Here is a 14,529-nt window from a genome sequence, read left to right on the forward strand (position 1 = left end):
TACATGCCTACAGATACCCCCTCCAAAGTATTTGATCAAGTGGAGACATCCTAGGGTGTCTCTAAGTCAGATTTGGGCCTTAAGATCGTTTTAACCGCTCCGCAACCCCTCAAGCCTATAAATACAAGCCTTAGGCCTCATTTTTTGAGAACCCTTCAATCCCTTAAAAGATTCGGGATTTTGACGGGTACCCATTTGCCGGAATCTTCTCCTCTTTCAAACGAGGGTCTTGGCCTCCATTTCCGAGCCCGAAGGAAAACTCCTTTGACTTGGTAAGTTTTTCTTCACAAACCCCTTATTTTCTTGCAAAGATCATGTCTTTATGCTTGTAATAGATAAGGGTTTATGGATGAAATAAGCATTTGGGGGGTTTTATTGCAAAAACCGAAACTATAGGGGTTTATTTGCAAAATTCGTGGGTCTGAAATTTTGGGGGCTCTTATGCAAACATGAACTGAAATTTGGGAGGCTTGGGTTCGTGTTTGTTTCTTCAAGAAATGGGGGTGCTTTGTGTAAGAGGGTTAAAGAACTGTTTGAGGGGTTTATTTGCAAAACAGTCCCTAAATATTTGGAGGGGCTTATTGTCAAAAGAGCCACGAATTTGGGGCTGAAATCCAAGAAGTTTAAACCCCCGACCCTTGATCGAATTTTTGGTAAAAGCATATGGATGCAAAACCAAAAGTTCATGGAGGGACTTTTATGTAAAATTGACCAAATTCTGCAAAAGGGCTTATTTGCAAAATTTGATCAAAATTATAGGGTACCGGGATGTTCGATGATCAAGTATGATGACCATAACCCGAGTCATACGTGTCCTTGACCTGAATTTGGCCTTGAGCACGAGGGGTATTTTGGGTATTTCACCAAAATTTTCCGCGAAATGACGATTATCGTTTCGCGTGCACGAAATTCGTAGGCTTAATTAGACTTTAACTACAAAATCCTATTTGTTATTAGGATTTCGAGTCCAAGTGCTTAATTTCCCTTCTTCCGATATTTCGTGTATATATATCGTACCTGATGTACTGCTCTTCATTGCAGATTCACGATGTCTCCCCGTCGGTCTCGTCTTTCCGGGAGTCACCCTTGCTCGCAGCATGGCGTGGAGGAGGCTCCTACGACATCATCTCCAGTGACCTCTTGCTTTGGGGGTAAGAATCTTATATATATTTTTTTCTTTTATCCCGGATTGACCTCTCGCGGGTCATGACGGAAGAACCGATACCCCTCCCGCGGGGGTTAAGGTTTCGGACTTGCTTTGCTTAGCCAATTCAAGTCCTCGGTTATATTGGGGCGATCTCGTGTTGCCTTACACCTTATAGGTCGGTATATGTTATCACGGTGTCTACGTGATGACGCATACCGTTCTCCCGGTGTAGGGCACTCGAAATCGAATAATCTCGTCTTGCGTTTATGACATGGATTTTCTGACTCCATCTTTGCTTTGTTGCAGTTGAGTTTCCCGGGGGTAGTCTCCCTCATCATGCCCCTACCGGTTGTAGTAGGGAAGTGTTTTCTTCGGCTTCTGCCAGGCAGATCATCGATCCCCTTCCGCAGTTCGACAGAGATCGCTCAGACGAGTTCTGTCGCTTGATAAAGGATGGAGGGCGTCACTGTTTACGCCAACTTATCACCGATGCTCCTCTCACCGCAGACGCCACTTCTACTGAAGCTTTAAAGAAGCCGGGTTTTCTATTCGGGGATCGCACCGAAGATCCTGCCGCGCTGACTCTTGCTGAGGAGCACTGGCTTACCCTTGACGAGGGAGCTCTTTTATATATCCCCTCTATTCCTCGCCAGTGCTCTTTTACTGACTTGGAGAAACAGGCTGTGGGGCGACAGATGTCCTGGCCTCTTACCAATGCTGTTACACACGTTCAGTGCGGATACATTTCTCATCACAAGAGTCCCGGTTCTCTGGGGTATCAATCCATTTGTGGCCTTCGACCCGGGATCATGGGTCTTGACACTGCACCTCCAGGCGAGGTATCGGCGGCCGCTCTCACCGTGAGGAATCGTTTAGCTCATCTGGGAAGACAATTACCTCGACTGGATTACCGATGTTATGGTTGGGCTTCCTCACTGGCTAAGGGATGGTGGACCCGTTTGACCAGTTATGTTCTGGGACGCTGGGAGAGAGACTTGAAGGGTAGTGGATTATATACGCCCATACGGGCTACTATGTATGGACTTCCCGTTAGCTGCCGTCACTTCTTGGCATTGCTCGAGACATATATGCCTGATAGTAATACCTTCTTGACCAGTGGCGGAGAGCTAGGGTTGGCTCTTCATGAGATGCACCAGGTTTCCGGGCTTTCGATGGGAGATTGCCCGTATCAGGAATACTTCCCTTCTAACCAACAGTTGGAGTGTTTGAAGAAGGATACTCCCGATGTGTATGACACTCTCTGGGACCTCACCTGTCATTATCACACCTGTTTGCTCCAGAGTTCTCCTCCAGCGAAGACGAAGAGGAAGATCAGCTTGAAGCAGTTTGCTGTTTACCTGTTTCCTAACTTGGAGGATGATTCCGAGGAGTCCATACATGAGTTAGGCGTTTTGACCCCTGCCGCTATTAATGAGCTGATGGAGAAGAATGAAACTCATTCTTATACCATTGCTAGTGCCGAGGGGGCTTTTCCGGCCGGGACTAAGTTTCGATCGTTCCTCTATCATGCCCAGAAGTCTATCGATCCTCGGTCTCTGTTAGCTGGCTACCTTGCTCTTTGGCTGAAGAAGTGTGTTGTTCCATATCAGTCTTCAGACGCTCTACCCCTCGAGGTGCTCTTCCCTGCGGTCCAGCTAGCTTATGGGAGGGAGCTTTCTCTGCTTCCAGCGATGGTTGCCAGCATCCATTGCGGGCTTAGGGGTGTAGTTCGTGTTCTTACCCAAGTGGGTTCTAAACCCTCGACTGAGCTTACCTGCCCGAAGGTTGAGCTGCCCTACGCTTATTTGATGGCGTGGTTCGTTCTTCACCGTCCGGACTTGATGTCGGCGCCCAGCGCCGTTGATGTTCCCGTTCCTTTCCTACAGCTGTTGGAGGAGAGTAGATGGGTTGGGAAGAAATTTGAAGATGTACAAAAAGAACTTCGAGTTCGCAGGAACTGGGAGTTCTTCAAATGCTTCCCTCGCTTTTCGGGACGTTATGGCGAGGAGTTGACTGATATGGAGAAACCCCGAACTAACCGGACTGCTCTCGACGTCGGTTGTTTCCGCTGGTTGGTGAACATCCGAGTCGGGTATCTTGTTCTCCGGGTGAAGGACCGCTGCCACATAGAGCCTTACCTTCCCTGCCGTTTCGCACGTCAGTTTGGCTATGACCAACTATACGTTGGGAATCCGAGTCGTAGTTTGCGTGTTGAGGGAGGACTCGTTGACGGCGTACGGGCGTGGTTATGGACCATGGTTGGCTGCACCGGGGCTCAGTTTGCTCTTCCCTCCTATAAACGCAAGCCGATGATTACCTTCCTCAGCTGTAAATGGTTCCTCTCTGCCGATGAATCCATAAGTGTGAGGAGTCTTTCGGAACTAGAATCCGATCACTTGGTTCAATCTGCTATGATGGCTGCTCGCAGGGCTGAGCCTGCTCAGAGACAGAGGAAGAAGTCCACCGGAATTCCCGAAGGGGAGTATGCAGATATAGATACCGACCAAGCAGAACTTGATACAGGTTTGTCATGCTCTTTGATCCTCTTTCTCGACTTCAATTGGTATTGGCGAAAGATCTGGTTCATGAGATGATTCTTGTTGTTTCAGGTGGGGTAGCCGACGACCATGGGTCGCTCGCTTCCCGTCGTGCGAAATCCAAGTTTGGTGGCCAAACTTCGCATGACCGCCCCGTTGGTTCTATGAGGGGTGATCCTTCGAAAAGGAAAAAGATTGCCCATAAACCTCATGTTGATCAGCGCTCCCATGGGGTAGATTCAGGAGGCTTTGCCGACGGGGAGGAAGGTAACATTTTGTTGTACCCACTTTTATTGCTTTAAGATGATTTACCTTCCGGGATCCCTGATCCTGTTTCATAATTCAGGGTTCTTCGAGGAGGGCGAGCTTCCACCAGGTCCGGTATTCTCTGGGGCTGACAACATGGACTGCTTCATGCAGCAGGTGTGCGACGCCCTTCGTGATGGCTCCCTGGGCATTGATCTGAACATCGATCTTGGGCAGGCAGATGGTGTTGATCCCACCGGTTCATTTTCAGATATACCTACATCCGGTGCTGCAGGTGTTGCGACAGAAGGGCCAGACGGGGATGGGGCCTCCCCTATTGCAGATTTCGAAGAGCAGGGATATGTTCCTGCACCGGTCTTCCCGAGACCTGACTCTGGACTGTTAGCCGATATGTTAGCTGAACAAGCTCCCACCGGGACTGTGAGACCACTCTTTGAGAGTGATTCATCCACAGGTATATATCCAATTTCCTCTCTTCTTTGCTTGTCTCAGTCTCCATTTTGACTAATAAAGAAGTGCAACTATATGACCAGGCGCTGTACCTGATTCTGCTATAGCTTCGGGTGTTTTCCCGCCTTCGCCTAATACGACTGACTTGCCCACGAGGGTTGATATACCTTCCATGAGCATTCCTGTCGTTACTTCGGAGCCTGTCGAACCCCAACCCGAGGGGATTTCCGCCGGTATAGGTATACCTCGAATTTCCCTTAGGGTCTTTTCGATTGTATTTAATAGTTTCTTGACCTCCCATACTGCTGCTTGCAGGTTCTCGACCGTCTCTATATGAGCAGGTCCATGCTCTCTTGGCCGATACCAATCCAGATGGGGATGTCTTCCGCACTGACCTCGGCTTCTTTACTGCCTTTTATAACGGCGTGATTGATAAGCTTCTGCACAGAGGGTCTTCTTTTGATCAGTTCAGGCGTTCCTTCTCCCGTCACATGATGATGATGAGGGAAGAGGGATATCCGGATTTGGCCGATTCCTTTACAGCTGATTTCGCTGCCCTGGAGTCAGAGATTCGAGAGCTGAGGGAGTTGAAGGCTGGTGGAGCTCCCTCTTTTGCATCTTCTCAGGTGGAGGATAGGTTGACGCAGTGGCATGAACTGCGATCTTCCGTTGGCAGCGAGCTTCGATCACGTGAGCGCACTGTCGAGCAGCTGATGGCCTCTCTGGCGAGGAAAGACACCAGCAGAGCTGAGTTAGTGAGCTCCTTAGATTCCACTCGTGCAGAGATAGCTAGACTGAAGGAGGCCTTGGAACGCGCCGAAGAATCTGCCGCTACCATTTCTGAGGAACTGGTTGGGTTGGAGCGTTCTCGTGAATGGACACTCGACAGGCTGGGATCAGTGCAGGAGGGGTTGATGAAGCTACGACACGAAGCCGCAGAGGTTCTCAACAGTTCCGAAGATTCTGTCCGAGCTAGCCTGCAGGCGGAGTTCGAGCAGGACTATATGGACAGGCTCTCTGGTTTAGAGTCTCATATTCTTAGCCGTCGGTTGCCTTCGGACTAACGAGCTTTTGTTGTATGCTTTTGACTTGATTTATTAATAGAAAATCCGCATTTGCTTCTTTTGTGTTTTCTCTGTATCTCTTCCGAATGACAGATTTATGGGATTTTTGGCAAACCCCCAGCCATCAACGGGTTTGAGGTGCCTTTACCGATTACCGTTTGAATCGGGCTAGCATGCGGATTGTCGAAATCCGTTCCGCATGTAACGTTGTGCTGAGAGAGTAAACTCTCTGAGGCTTTGTGCTATGATCTTGAATACATAGGCTTCGTCTTTCTCACGGGAATAGACTACCCGGCAACGCGTGTTAGGCGTTGACTTTGGGGTTTTTGGCAAACCCCCAGCCTTCAACGGGTTTGATGTGCCTTTACCGATCACCGTTTGAATCGGGCTAGCATGCGGATTATCGAAATCCGTTCCGTATGTAACGTTGTGCTAAAGGAATGAACTCCCTTAGACTTGCTGCTACGACTTCGAATACGTAGACTTTGCCCTTGTTACGGGAATAGGCTACCCGGCAACACGTGTTAGGTGTTGACTTATCCCTACTTAGGATTCGGGATAAAATTCCCCACGCACCAAGTGCGCGGATTGGAAGTTGAAAGTTGTGTCAAAATAGGAGAGGAAGAATTTTATATTCTATCTCCCGCTGGAAAGGAAACTTGAGGTGGGATTCCCCACCCCCAGTATCTGGAAGGATGAACTGGGAATGGGATCTCCACTCCGAGCACCCGGAATGATGAACTGGGAGTGGGGTCGCCACTCCGAGCATCGGAAAGGTCCGAGGAGAGGAAGAATTTTATATTCTATCTCCCGCTGGAAAGGAAACTTGAGGTGGGATTCCCCACCCCCAGTATCTGGAAGGATGAACTGGGAATGGGATCTCCACTCCGAGCACCCGGAATGATGAACTGGGAGTGGGGTCGCCACTCCGAGCATCGGAAAGGTCCGAGGAGAGGAAGAATTTTATATTCTATCTCCCGGTGGAAAGGAAACTCGAGGTGGCACACCCCCAGAATCCGAAAGGCTCAAACGACCCTAACTGTCGTAAGGTTTGGTCATTTGACTCTGAAGAGGAAGAATTTTATATTCTATCTTCAGCTGGAAAGGAAACTCGAGGTGGCACACCCCCAGAATCCGAAAGGCTCAAACGACCCTAACTGTCGTAAGGTTTGGTCATTTGACTCTGAAGAGGAAGAATTTTATATTCTATCTTCAGAACTGGAGAGGAAGAATTTTATATTCTATCTCCAGCAAAAGAGGGAAACTCGAGGTGGGATCTCCACCTCCAGAATCCGCAGGATGAAACTAGAAGTGGGATCTCCACTCCGAGAATCGGAAAGTTCAAACGACCCTAACTGTCGTAAGGTTTGGTCATTTGAACAAAAGATGACTCGGTCTTAGTCTCGACCAGGGTAAGTTGTGACTAAGCGAGGGTTCGAGATGACCCTAACTGTCGTAAGGTTTGGTCATTCGGGAGTTTGAAAGTGGACCTCTCGTTCATTGAAGGAATCGAGAGGGGACTTTGGCTTTGGTCCTAACTGTCGTAAGGTTTGACCAAGTGGGAAATTTGGAACGATCACAACTACGTGAAAGTTTGACCGCCCGATTTGTGGACCTCTCGTTCGTTGAAGGAATCGAGAGGGGACTTTGGCTTTGGTCCTAACTGTCGTAAGGTTTGACCGAGTGAGGAATGTGTGGCGAAGACTATGAGTAATCGAACACCAATGAAAGTTTTGTGAGGGAAAATTAATCCCTCGAATGATTGGATCTCATCTGATGAGGGTTAGAGTCTGACAAACTAGAACATTCGGGGTTCGAATGTGGACTTCTTGTTCATCTCTCTTATACCGACCAGGTTATCCCTAAGAATACCCCAATGTGGTATTCTTCCGGGAACTTCCCGATACATCAGCTCCTTCTGAAAGGTGCTAAGGATAGTACCTCTTCAGGAATTTGCCATTTATTGGCATCATCAGCCGATCACCATCTTTGGTGACTAGGCGATAGGCGCCGTTTGAGTAGACTGTTTCTACTACGAACGGTCCTTCCCATTTGGGCTCGAACTTGCCCTTCTTCTTGGAGCTCAGGTTCATAGGATGTCTTTCAGTTAAGACCAAATCCCCTTCCTTAAAACTCCTTTGTCGAACCTTTTTGTCGAAGGCTCGAGAAATTCTGGCTTGGTAGAACTCGATATGCTGTTGAGCCTCCAGGCGCTTTTCATCGAGCATCTCGAGTTCTTCGAGGCGCTTTTGATGCTGTTCTTCGGTCGTCATTTGGGTTGTAAGGGCGATCCGAAGAGATGGAATTTGAACTTCCAAAGGGAGAACGGCTTCACATCCATATACTAATGAATACGGGGTTGCACCGGTTGGTGTACGTACCGTGGTACGATAGGCCCATAGTGCTGCACCGAGCTTGTCATCCCAATCTCGCTTGTTACTTTTCACAAGCTTTGACAAAAGTTTTATGATAGTCTTGTTGAAGGCTTCAGCTAATCCATTTGCTGTGGGATTATAAGCCGTTGATGAGATGTCCTGAATTTTGAATTTTTCGCAGAACCTTATGAAGGCGTTGCTGACAAACTGAGGACCATTGTCATGTATGATTCGTCTTGGAACACCATGCCTGTAAATGATGTGGTGCTTGATGAATCCAATGACGTTGCTCGTCTTAACTTCTCTGAGTGGAATTGCTTCAGCCCATTTGGAGAAGTAATCGGTAATCGCCAGGATGAACCGGTCGCCTTTGATCGAAGGGGGATTTATAGGACCAACAATGTCCATTCCCCAAGTCTCGAACGGCCAAGATGTTACCGAGGGATGCAGATGCTCCGGAGGTTGGTGCATATAATTCGCATGTACTTGACACGCATGACACTTCCGGGCATATGTGATTGCTTCGCTCATCATGTGAGGCCAGAAATATCCCATTCTTCTGATGCGATCATAAAGCTTGGGGCCAGGCTCGTGCGCGCCACACTCCCCTTCATGTGCCTCTCTAAGCACTTCTTGGGCTTCTTTGGTTGATAGGCAACGCAATATCAGCCCATCGTACCCCCTGCGGTATAGCGTTCGATTCTCTGTATTGTAGTAGAATCTGGGTGCTCTTCGCCGGATTGACTCTCTTTCCTTCACATCTTCTGGCAAGATTCCATGCAAGACGTAGTCGATGATGGGGAAACGCCAATCTCGTGGTTCGAACTCGATTTGAGTAGCGTGTACCTCTTGAACTTCTTCTTCCTCGGCATCTTCACTGTAAAGCGGCACTAGGAGTTGGTGAGTTCTTACCGTAACAAACTGCTCTGTTTCGGGAGGCTGCGCTAGTGACACGGCCAATGCGGCCAACGCATCTGCATAGGTATTCTGTAGCCGTGGAATATGTTCGATGAAGAATCCTTCAAATGATTCCGCTATCTCCACTGCCATCTTATGGTATGGAATTAAATCCTGACTTCGGACTTCATATTCTCCTTGGACTTGCTTGACTATTAGTTGAGAATCGCCGAAGGCTTCGAGATACTCAACCCCCAGCTCCTTAGCGAAGTTGAGTCCAATAATCAGTGCATTATACTCTGCCACATTATTTGAACATGGCTTGGTTAATGAATAGGCTCGGGGCATCACGTGTTTTCCTGGGGAAACTAAGACCACTCCAACCCCGGAGGAGACCTTAGAACGTCCAGGAGTATCTGTGACAAGAGCTGCTCGAGAGGCGCCATCGAAGTATAAACGCCACACTTGTTGGTGTGAAGTTGCGTTGACCTCGTGGGTTTCATCAGGTAGGTCGTCGTATATCTCGGCAGGATCCGTAGTTGGATTAGCTGCGAGGAGATCGCATATGGCCTGTCCTTTGACCGACTTCTGTTGCTTGAAATGCAAGTCGTATTGGGACAAGAGTAAGGCCCATTTTGCTAACCGCCAGCTCATGGAAGCGGGTTGAGTCATGAATACTCGAACCGGATTAACTTTAGAGATGACGTAAATGGTCTGCCCGACCAGATAATGTCGCATCTTCTGAATGGCGAACACCAAGGCGAGGCATTCCCTCTCAATCATAGGATATCGAGACTCGGCGCCCACCATGGTTCGGCTCAAGTAATACACTGCCTGCTCGTGACCGTTATCGTCATCTTGTGCAAGCAATGCACTTAATGAATGGCTCGTCGCCTTGACATAAATCAAGAACGGTTTGCCCGATTTCGGTGCAACGAGTACGGGAGGTTTTGAGAGATATTCTTTAATGCTCTCGAATGCTTTCTGACAAGCTTCATCCCATACAAATGATACGCCCTTCTTTGCGAGCTTGGAGAATGGCTGGCATTTTCCTGAGAGGTTCGAAATGAACCGACGGATATAAGCCAATCGCCCCTGCAATCCTCTGAGCTCCCTGAGGTTTCTCGGAGGTTGTAATTCATTGATCGCCTTTACCTTATCAGGATCGATGTGGATACCTTTGGTGGTGACGACGAATCCCAGGAATTTTCCACTCGACATTCCGAGGAAAGACTTGGTAGGATTCATCTTCAACTGATGGGCTCGCATTAAGTCGAACATGGTCTTTAAGTCTTTGATGTGATCCTTTTTATCACGACTTTTCACGACCAGATCATCTACGTAGCATTCAACAGTCTTTCGGAGATGATCCTGAAAGATCTTTGACATAGCTCGTTGATATGTAGCACCTGCGTTCTTTAAGCCGAAGGGCATAACTGTGTAACAGAAGACACCGAGGGGCGTTCTGAATGCGGTGTGCTTTTCATCATCCGGATGCATCTTTATCTGGTTATAACCAGAGAAACCATCCATGAAAGACATCCTCTCGAACCCACACGTATTGTCGATGATGACATCCGTGATGGGGAGGGGAAAATCATCTTTTGGGCAAGCAGTGTTGAGATCCCGAAAGTCGATACAAATCCTGACTTTCCCGTTCTTCTTAAGGACTGGGACAATATTGGCTAGCCATTCTGGATGTTGCTCCTCTCGAACGAAGCCCGAGTCAATAAGCTTCTTGACCTCGGATTCGATCGCCTCCATCATTTGCGGACGAAACCGTCTTTGTTGTTGTTTGACTGGTTTGGCATCCATCTTGATATTGAGACGATGTACTGCTACGTTCGGGTCGAGTCCTGGCATGTCTTCATAATTCCAGGCGAACACGTCAATGTACTCCTTGATAAGAGAGATTAACTCTTCTTTCTCATCGGGTAGAAGACTATCGCTAATGAATATCGGTTTAGGATTTTCCTCAGTTCCCATATTCACCTGGAGTACTTGATCTTCGGTAGGAGGCTCTCTTTGCTCGAACCTATCACCATACTGCATGTTTAGGTGGTGAACCCAAGGATCTTCCCATGTTGGCATCTGGTCGTCTTCCTCTATTGCGGTAGGATCGACCGTGACCATATTTGACATCAACCTTTTGAACGTCTCGCCAAGGCTAGTGTCGGAACCCCCAGCCGAAGAGTCGGAAGAGTACCCGTTTCTAGCCTTGTTAGCGATCTGATCAATGATTTGCCAGCAACATTCGTCGTCGGACGAGGAGACGTAGCCGAGACCTCTTTTATAGCGATAATAATCGTCGGGTTTTCCCTTCGGTACATAGGCCATTCGAGGTGGAACTCGTGGGCCTCGACCAAAGAAAAGACCTTCTCCGAGTGTGAAGTCATACCCATACTTTTCCATCATATCGCGCGCTTTTGCGTCATATCTGAATAGATGAGGAGCAGGTTTATCTTCGTCTTCTTCTTCCTCTAAGAAGTGATCGGGTGTCGGATCTTCTTTTCCTTTGCCGTAGACGACTTCTTTTCCACTCCATTTTCCCGCGGGGATGACAAGCGTCGCTCCGCATGGATCTTGTACCTGCTTTTTCGTCAGACAAAATGACTGAAGAGGCATATGTAGGTCAGGATTATCACAAAGCTCTTTAGTGACGTCATCCAGACACATCAAATACTCTAAATCATCGTTTATTGATAGTTCTTCGGCAAGTTGCCAGTTACAACTATTCTCCGATGATTCATCATCGTCAAGATTGATTACAATGGGTACAATGTCATTAAGAACAAAACCACCATCATAATCAAGCCCTGGTTCGGTATCAGCTTCATCTCCGCTGTCCGTTCCTTGGGCCGATGGTTCAGTATCGGATTCAGCGCCGTATAAAAGGGAATCGGTGAAGTAATTCTCCAATCCCTTAAACGGTTGCTTATCCGCGACCACCGTCTTGACTTCATTGTTTGTGTCTACATATTTGAGACACTGATGTAGAGTTGACGGGACTATAAGGTTACCGTGGATCCAAGGTCGACCCAACAGTAAGTTATAGGATGTTTCCGCGTCAATCACATAACAAGTGACCTCCGACCTCAAATCCCCAATCTGGCACTTGACTCGGATCTTCCCCAAGGGCCTAGACCCGCTGGTGTTGAATCCATAAATCGTAGTGCCAGTGGATGCTAATTTGCTAGTCGGGATTCCGAGATGATGCATCAATCGGAATGGCATGATGCTAACAGCGGAACCCGGATCGACTTGGATCCGGTTGACAACGCTGGAGCCAATGTGACCGGTAAAGTACAACGGTCGGTCATGCTTTGAATTCTTCGTCTGCATATCTTCTTTAGTGAAGGAGATGCAGGGAAAGTGTTGCGCCGCCAGGTTGCATTGTTGAACTGACGGCTCTGGTCCTTCTGGAGATGGCTTGATCCGAGTCAGAAAAGCTTCAGAGTCACTTAAGGCTTCTTGCAGCGCTTTCCTTGTGTCCTTTGAAAGGCGCAACAGCTCGTATAGAGTTATGCGAGCTGGGATGTTGGCCAACTGCGCCATGATGTCGAAATGAGGCGGTGAGCTCGTATTTCCCGGTTTGTCTCTCCCAATCGGATGATTGAATCGAGACTGCCTCGGGTTCTGGGCTTCTTGCTGCGGAGGCTCTTTCCCCTTCTCCTTTTGCTGGACTTTCTCCGCAGATGCGGGTGTTGGGGGAATTGCTGAGATTCCTAATTCTGCCAACGTTTTGGAAGGAGGGGTTTTGGTGCCCAATTGCTCGGAAGCGTCTGGGTACTTGTAGTGATACTCGTTCCCGCTTCGGGTTGCAAAGACCTCCTGTTCGTCTTCAGACAGTGGAAAGGTTGGGATTTTGTCGTCCTCTTCTCCTGGAATGGCAGAAGCTCCATAACAAGATTTCCCTTTTCCTTTTGACTTTCTTTTTGATGATGATCCGGTCCATTGCTCATCTGTGATCAAGTCCGGATGAACCCACAGAATCTCACCATTTGGGGTTGTGTGTGGCACGAGCCCTTTCTGGCGCTGTTGGTGAGGATCATCATTCACCGTCTTCACCGCTGCTTTTATCACCGGCTCAAGCTGGAACTGGCTCACGGGAAAGGAGCCGAAGCCAATCGTGACTGCATTCGCACCCACTTTCTTCTCCTTTGGCTGCTTCATTGTGATGACTCCGACGTCGATGAGAGCCTGGATCTTGTCCTTAAGAGCATAGCATACCTTGGTGGGGTGGTGCACCGCTCTGTGGAATGCACAGTACTTCGGATCATTAATCCTCTTGGCATCTTCCTGATCCTGAACTGGAGGCAATTTGATTTTATTATTCTCCACGAGGTATTTGAAGATCCCAGGAACTTCGTCCTCTCTGAATGAATAAACTTTCGGGAACTTTGGCTCCGAAGCTTTCGGCCTCGGGGTTTGTTGTTGCCACCTTGGTTGTTGAGGTGCCTTTTGCTGCTGCTGCTGCTGCGGTTGCGCTTGCACCTCGAACGTTTGATTTGCGTTCACGGCGTTCGCATGCGCTTTTCCTTTACCCCTAGGGGTGAAGTTCGGTTGCGGAGCGTTATTTGGTATTTGGCCCCTTTCCGCCTTCTTCCTTTTGATGAATCGTTCGGCTCTTTCCCCTCGCACCTTCAGGTCCTTCCAGGTCTTTGATGGCGCCGTTCCCATAGATTCAAGGATATCCAAGGTAAGATTGTTGTGACAGGTCTCGAGGATGAAATCCTCGCTGACCGGGTCCCTGCAATTCATCGCTTTATTTCGAAACCTTTTCACAAAGTTTTCGACTGTCTCACCATTTTTCTGTTTCTCCTCAAACAGAGTGCTGATCGAGACCTCAGTGTCATCATCAAAGAAGTTCGTCAAGAACATGTCTTCCATGTCGTCCCAACTGCCGATGCTCCCCGGCTTGAGGCGACGATACCAATCGAAGGCCGCTCCGCGAAGAGTGCCAACGAATGACCGTACCATCAAGGGTTCGTTGCCGGAGATTGTTCCTAGGTGAGACTTGAAATAGATTAAATGTTGGGTAGGGGAACCCTTTCCATCAAACGGCGTAAAGTTAATGAGATTGAACTTTGCCGGATATGGAATTGATTCCCACTCCCTCGGATATGGACACGGTATACCTGACCTTTTTACCTCTTGAGCATTCATCAATGCATTGATTTTGCTCTCCAAGTCTTTCATCTTTTTGTCTTCACTCGTTTCTATTTTCGAGTGGTTTTGGGGAGAGGTAATGTGGTCTTCTTTGGCATTATCATCTACCGGACCACTTCCGTTGTCGTTGTTGACAGGGGGAATGATGACATTATTCCCTTCCCGTTCATTTTCTTCTTGGTTCTGATGATTGGGTCGAGTGGGCTCCTCTTGATGAGTTGTCAAAGCTGCGAGTTGCTGATCGTGCATCTCCCTCATCCGCTGTAGGGTCATTTCCATCTCGAATTTGAAAGCTTCTTTCTGCCGAGCTAGGGCGTCTTCAAGCATCTTGTTCATTTGTTCGGCACTGATCATGAGTACCTCGCGGGGTTGTCCCTCGCTGGATACCGTGTTGTCCGAAGCAATCGCGGAACCAGCATCTGATGCTTCGTCTTCTGATGGTAATCTCGTCCGAACCCTACCATAAGTCCCTCGTGTAATGGTTCCGGACTGTAGGTGAGTTAGATACCAGGGTACCAACGGGATTGACTCGGGATTGTCCCCTGTCGATGCTCCTTTGCTGGCCATGTTGATGGTGACCTTCGGGAATTCTCTGTCTTTGACTATCCTTCTTCTTCGCTGGA

The 14,529-nt window shown here is 48.4% G+C and overlaps 1 protein-coding gene across 1 annotated transcript; it reads left to right on the plus strand.

Annotated features, from left to right (window-relative positions):
* The first annotated feature begins 228 nt into the window (after positions 1–228).
* LOC109828264 lies at positions 229–5,529 on the plus strand. The gene is made up of 7 exons (XM_020395295.1): positions 229–272; positions 1,042–1,151; positions 1,454–3,670; positions 3,757–3,951; positions 4,031–4,405; positions 4,485–4,640; positions 4,717–5,529. Exons 2-7 carry the CDS (start codon positions 1,049–1,051, stop codon positions 5,463–5,465), a joined length of 3,795 nt encoding a protein of 1,264 aa, XP_020250884.1. The 5' UTR covers positions 229–272; positions 1,042–1,048; the 3' UTR covers positions 5,466–5,529.
* Positions 5,530–14,529: the final 9,000 nt, after the last annotated feature.

The sequence above is a fragment of the Asparagus officinalis genome, unplaced genomic scaffold, assembly GCF_001876935.1.
Source record: "Asparagus officinalis unplaced genomic scaffold, Aspof.V1 AsparagusV1_Un918, whole genome shotgun sequence".
NCBI classification, from domain to species: Eukaryota; Viridiplantae; Streptophyta; class Magnoliopsida; order Asparagales; family Asparagaceae; genus Asparagus; species Asparagus officinalis.

What these genes read in the sequence shown, in the direction of transcription:
- LOC109828264 (XM_020395295.1), top strand. Translation starts at nt 1,049, where the DNA reads ATGTCTCCCCGTCGGTCTCGTCTTTCCGGGAGTCACCCTTGCTCGCAG. An exon ending in CTTTGCCGACGGGGAGGAAG is followed by an intron (nt 3,952 to 4,030) that starts GTAACATTTTGT and finishes TTCATAATTCAG; the next exon opens with GGTTCTTCGAGGAGGGCGAG. An exon ending in TGAGAGTGATTCATCCACAG is followed by an intron (nt 4,406 to 4,484) that starts GTATATATCCAA and finishes CTATATGACCAG; the next exon opens with GCGCTGTACCTGATTCTGCT.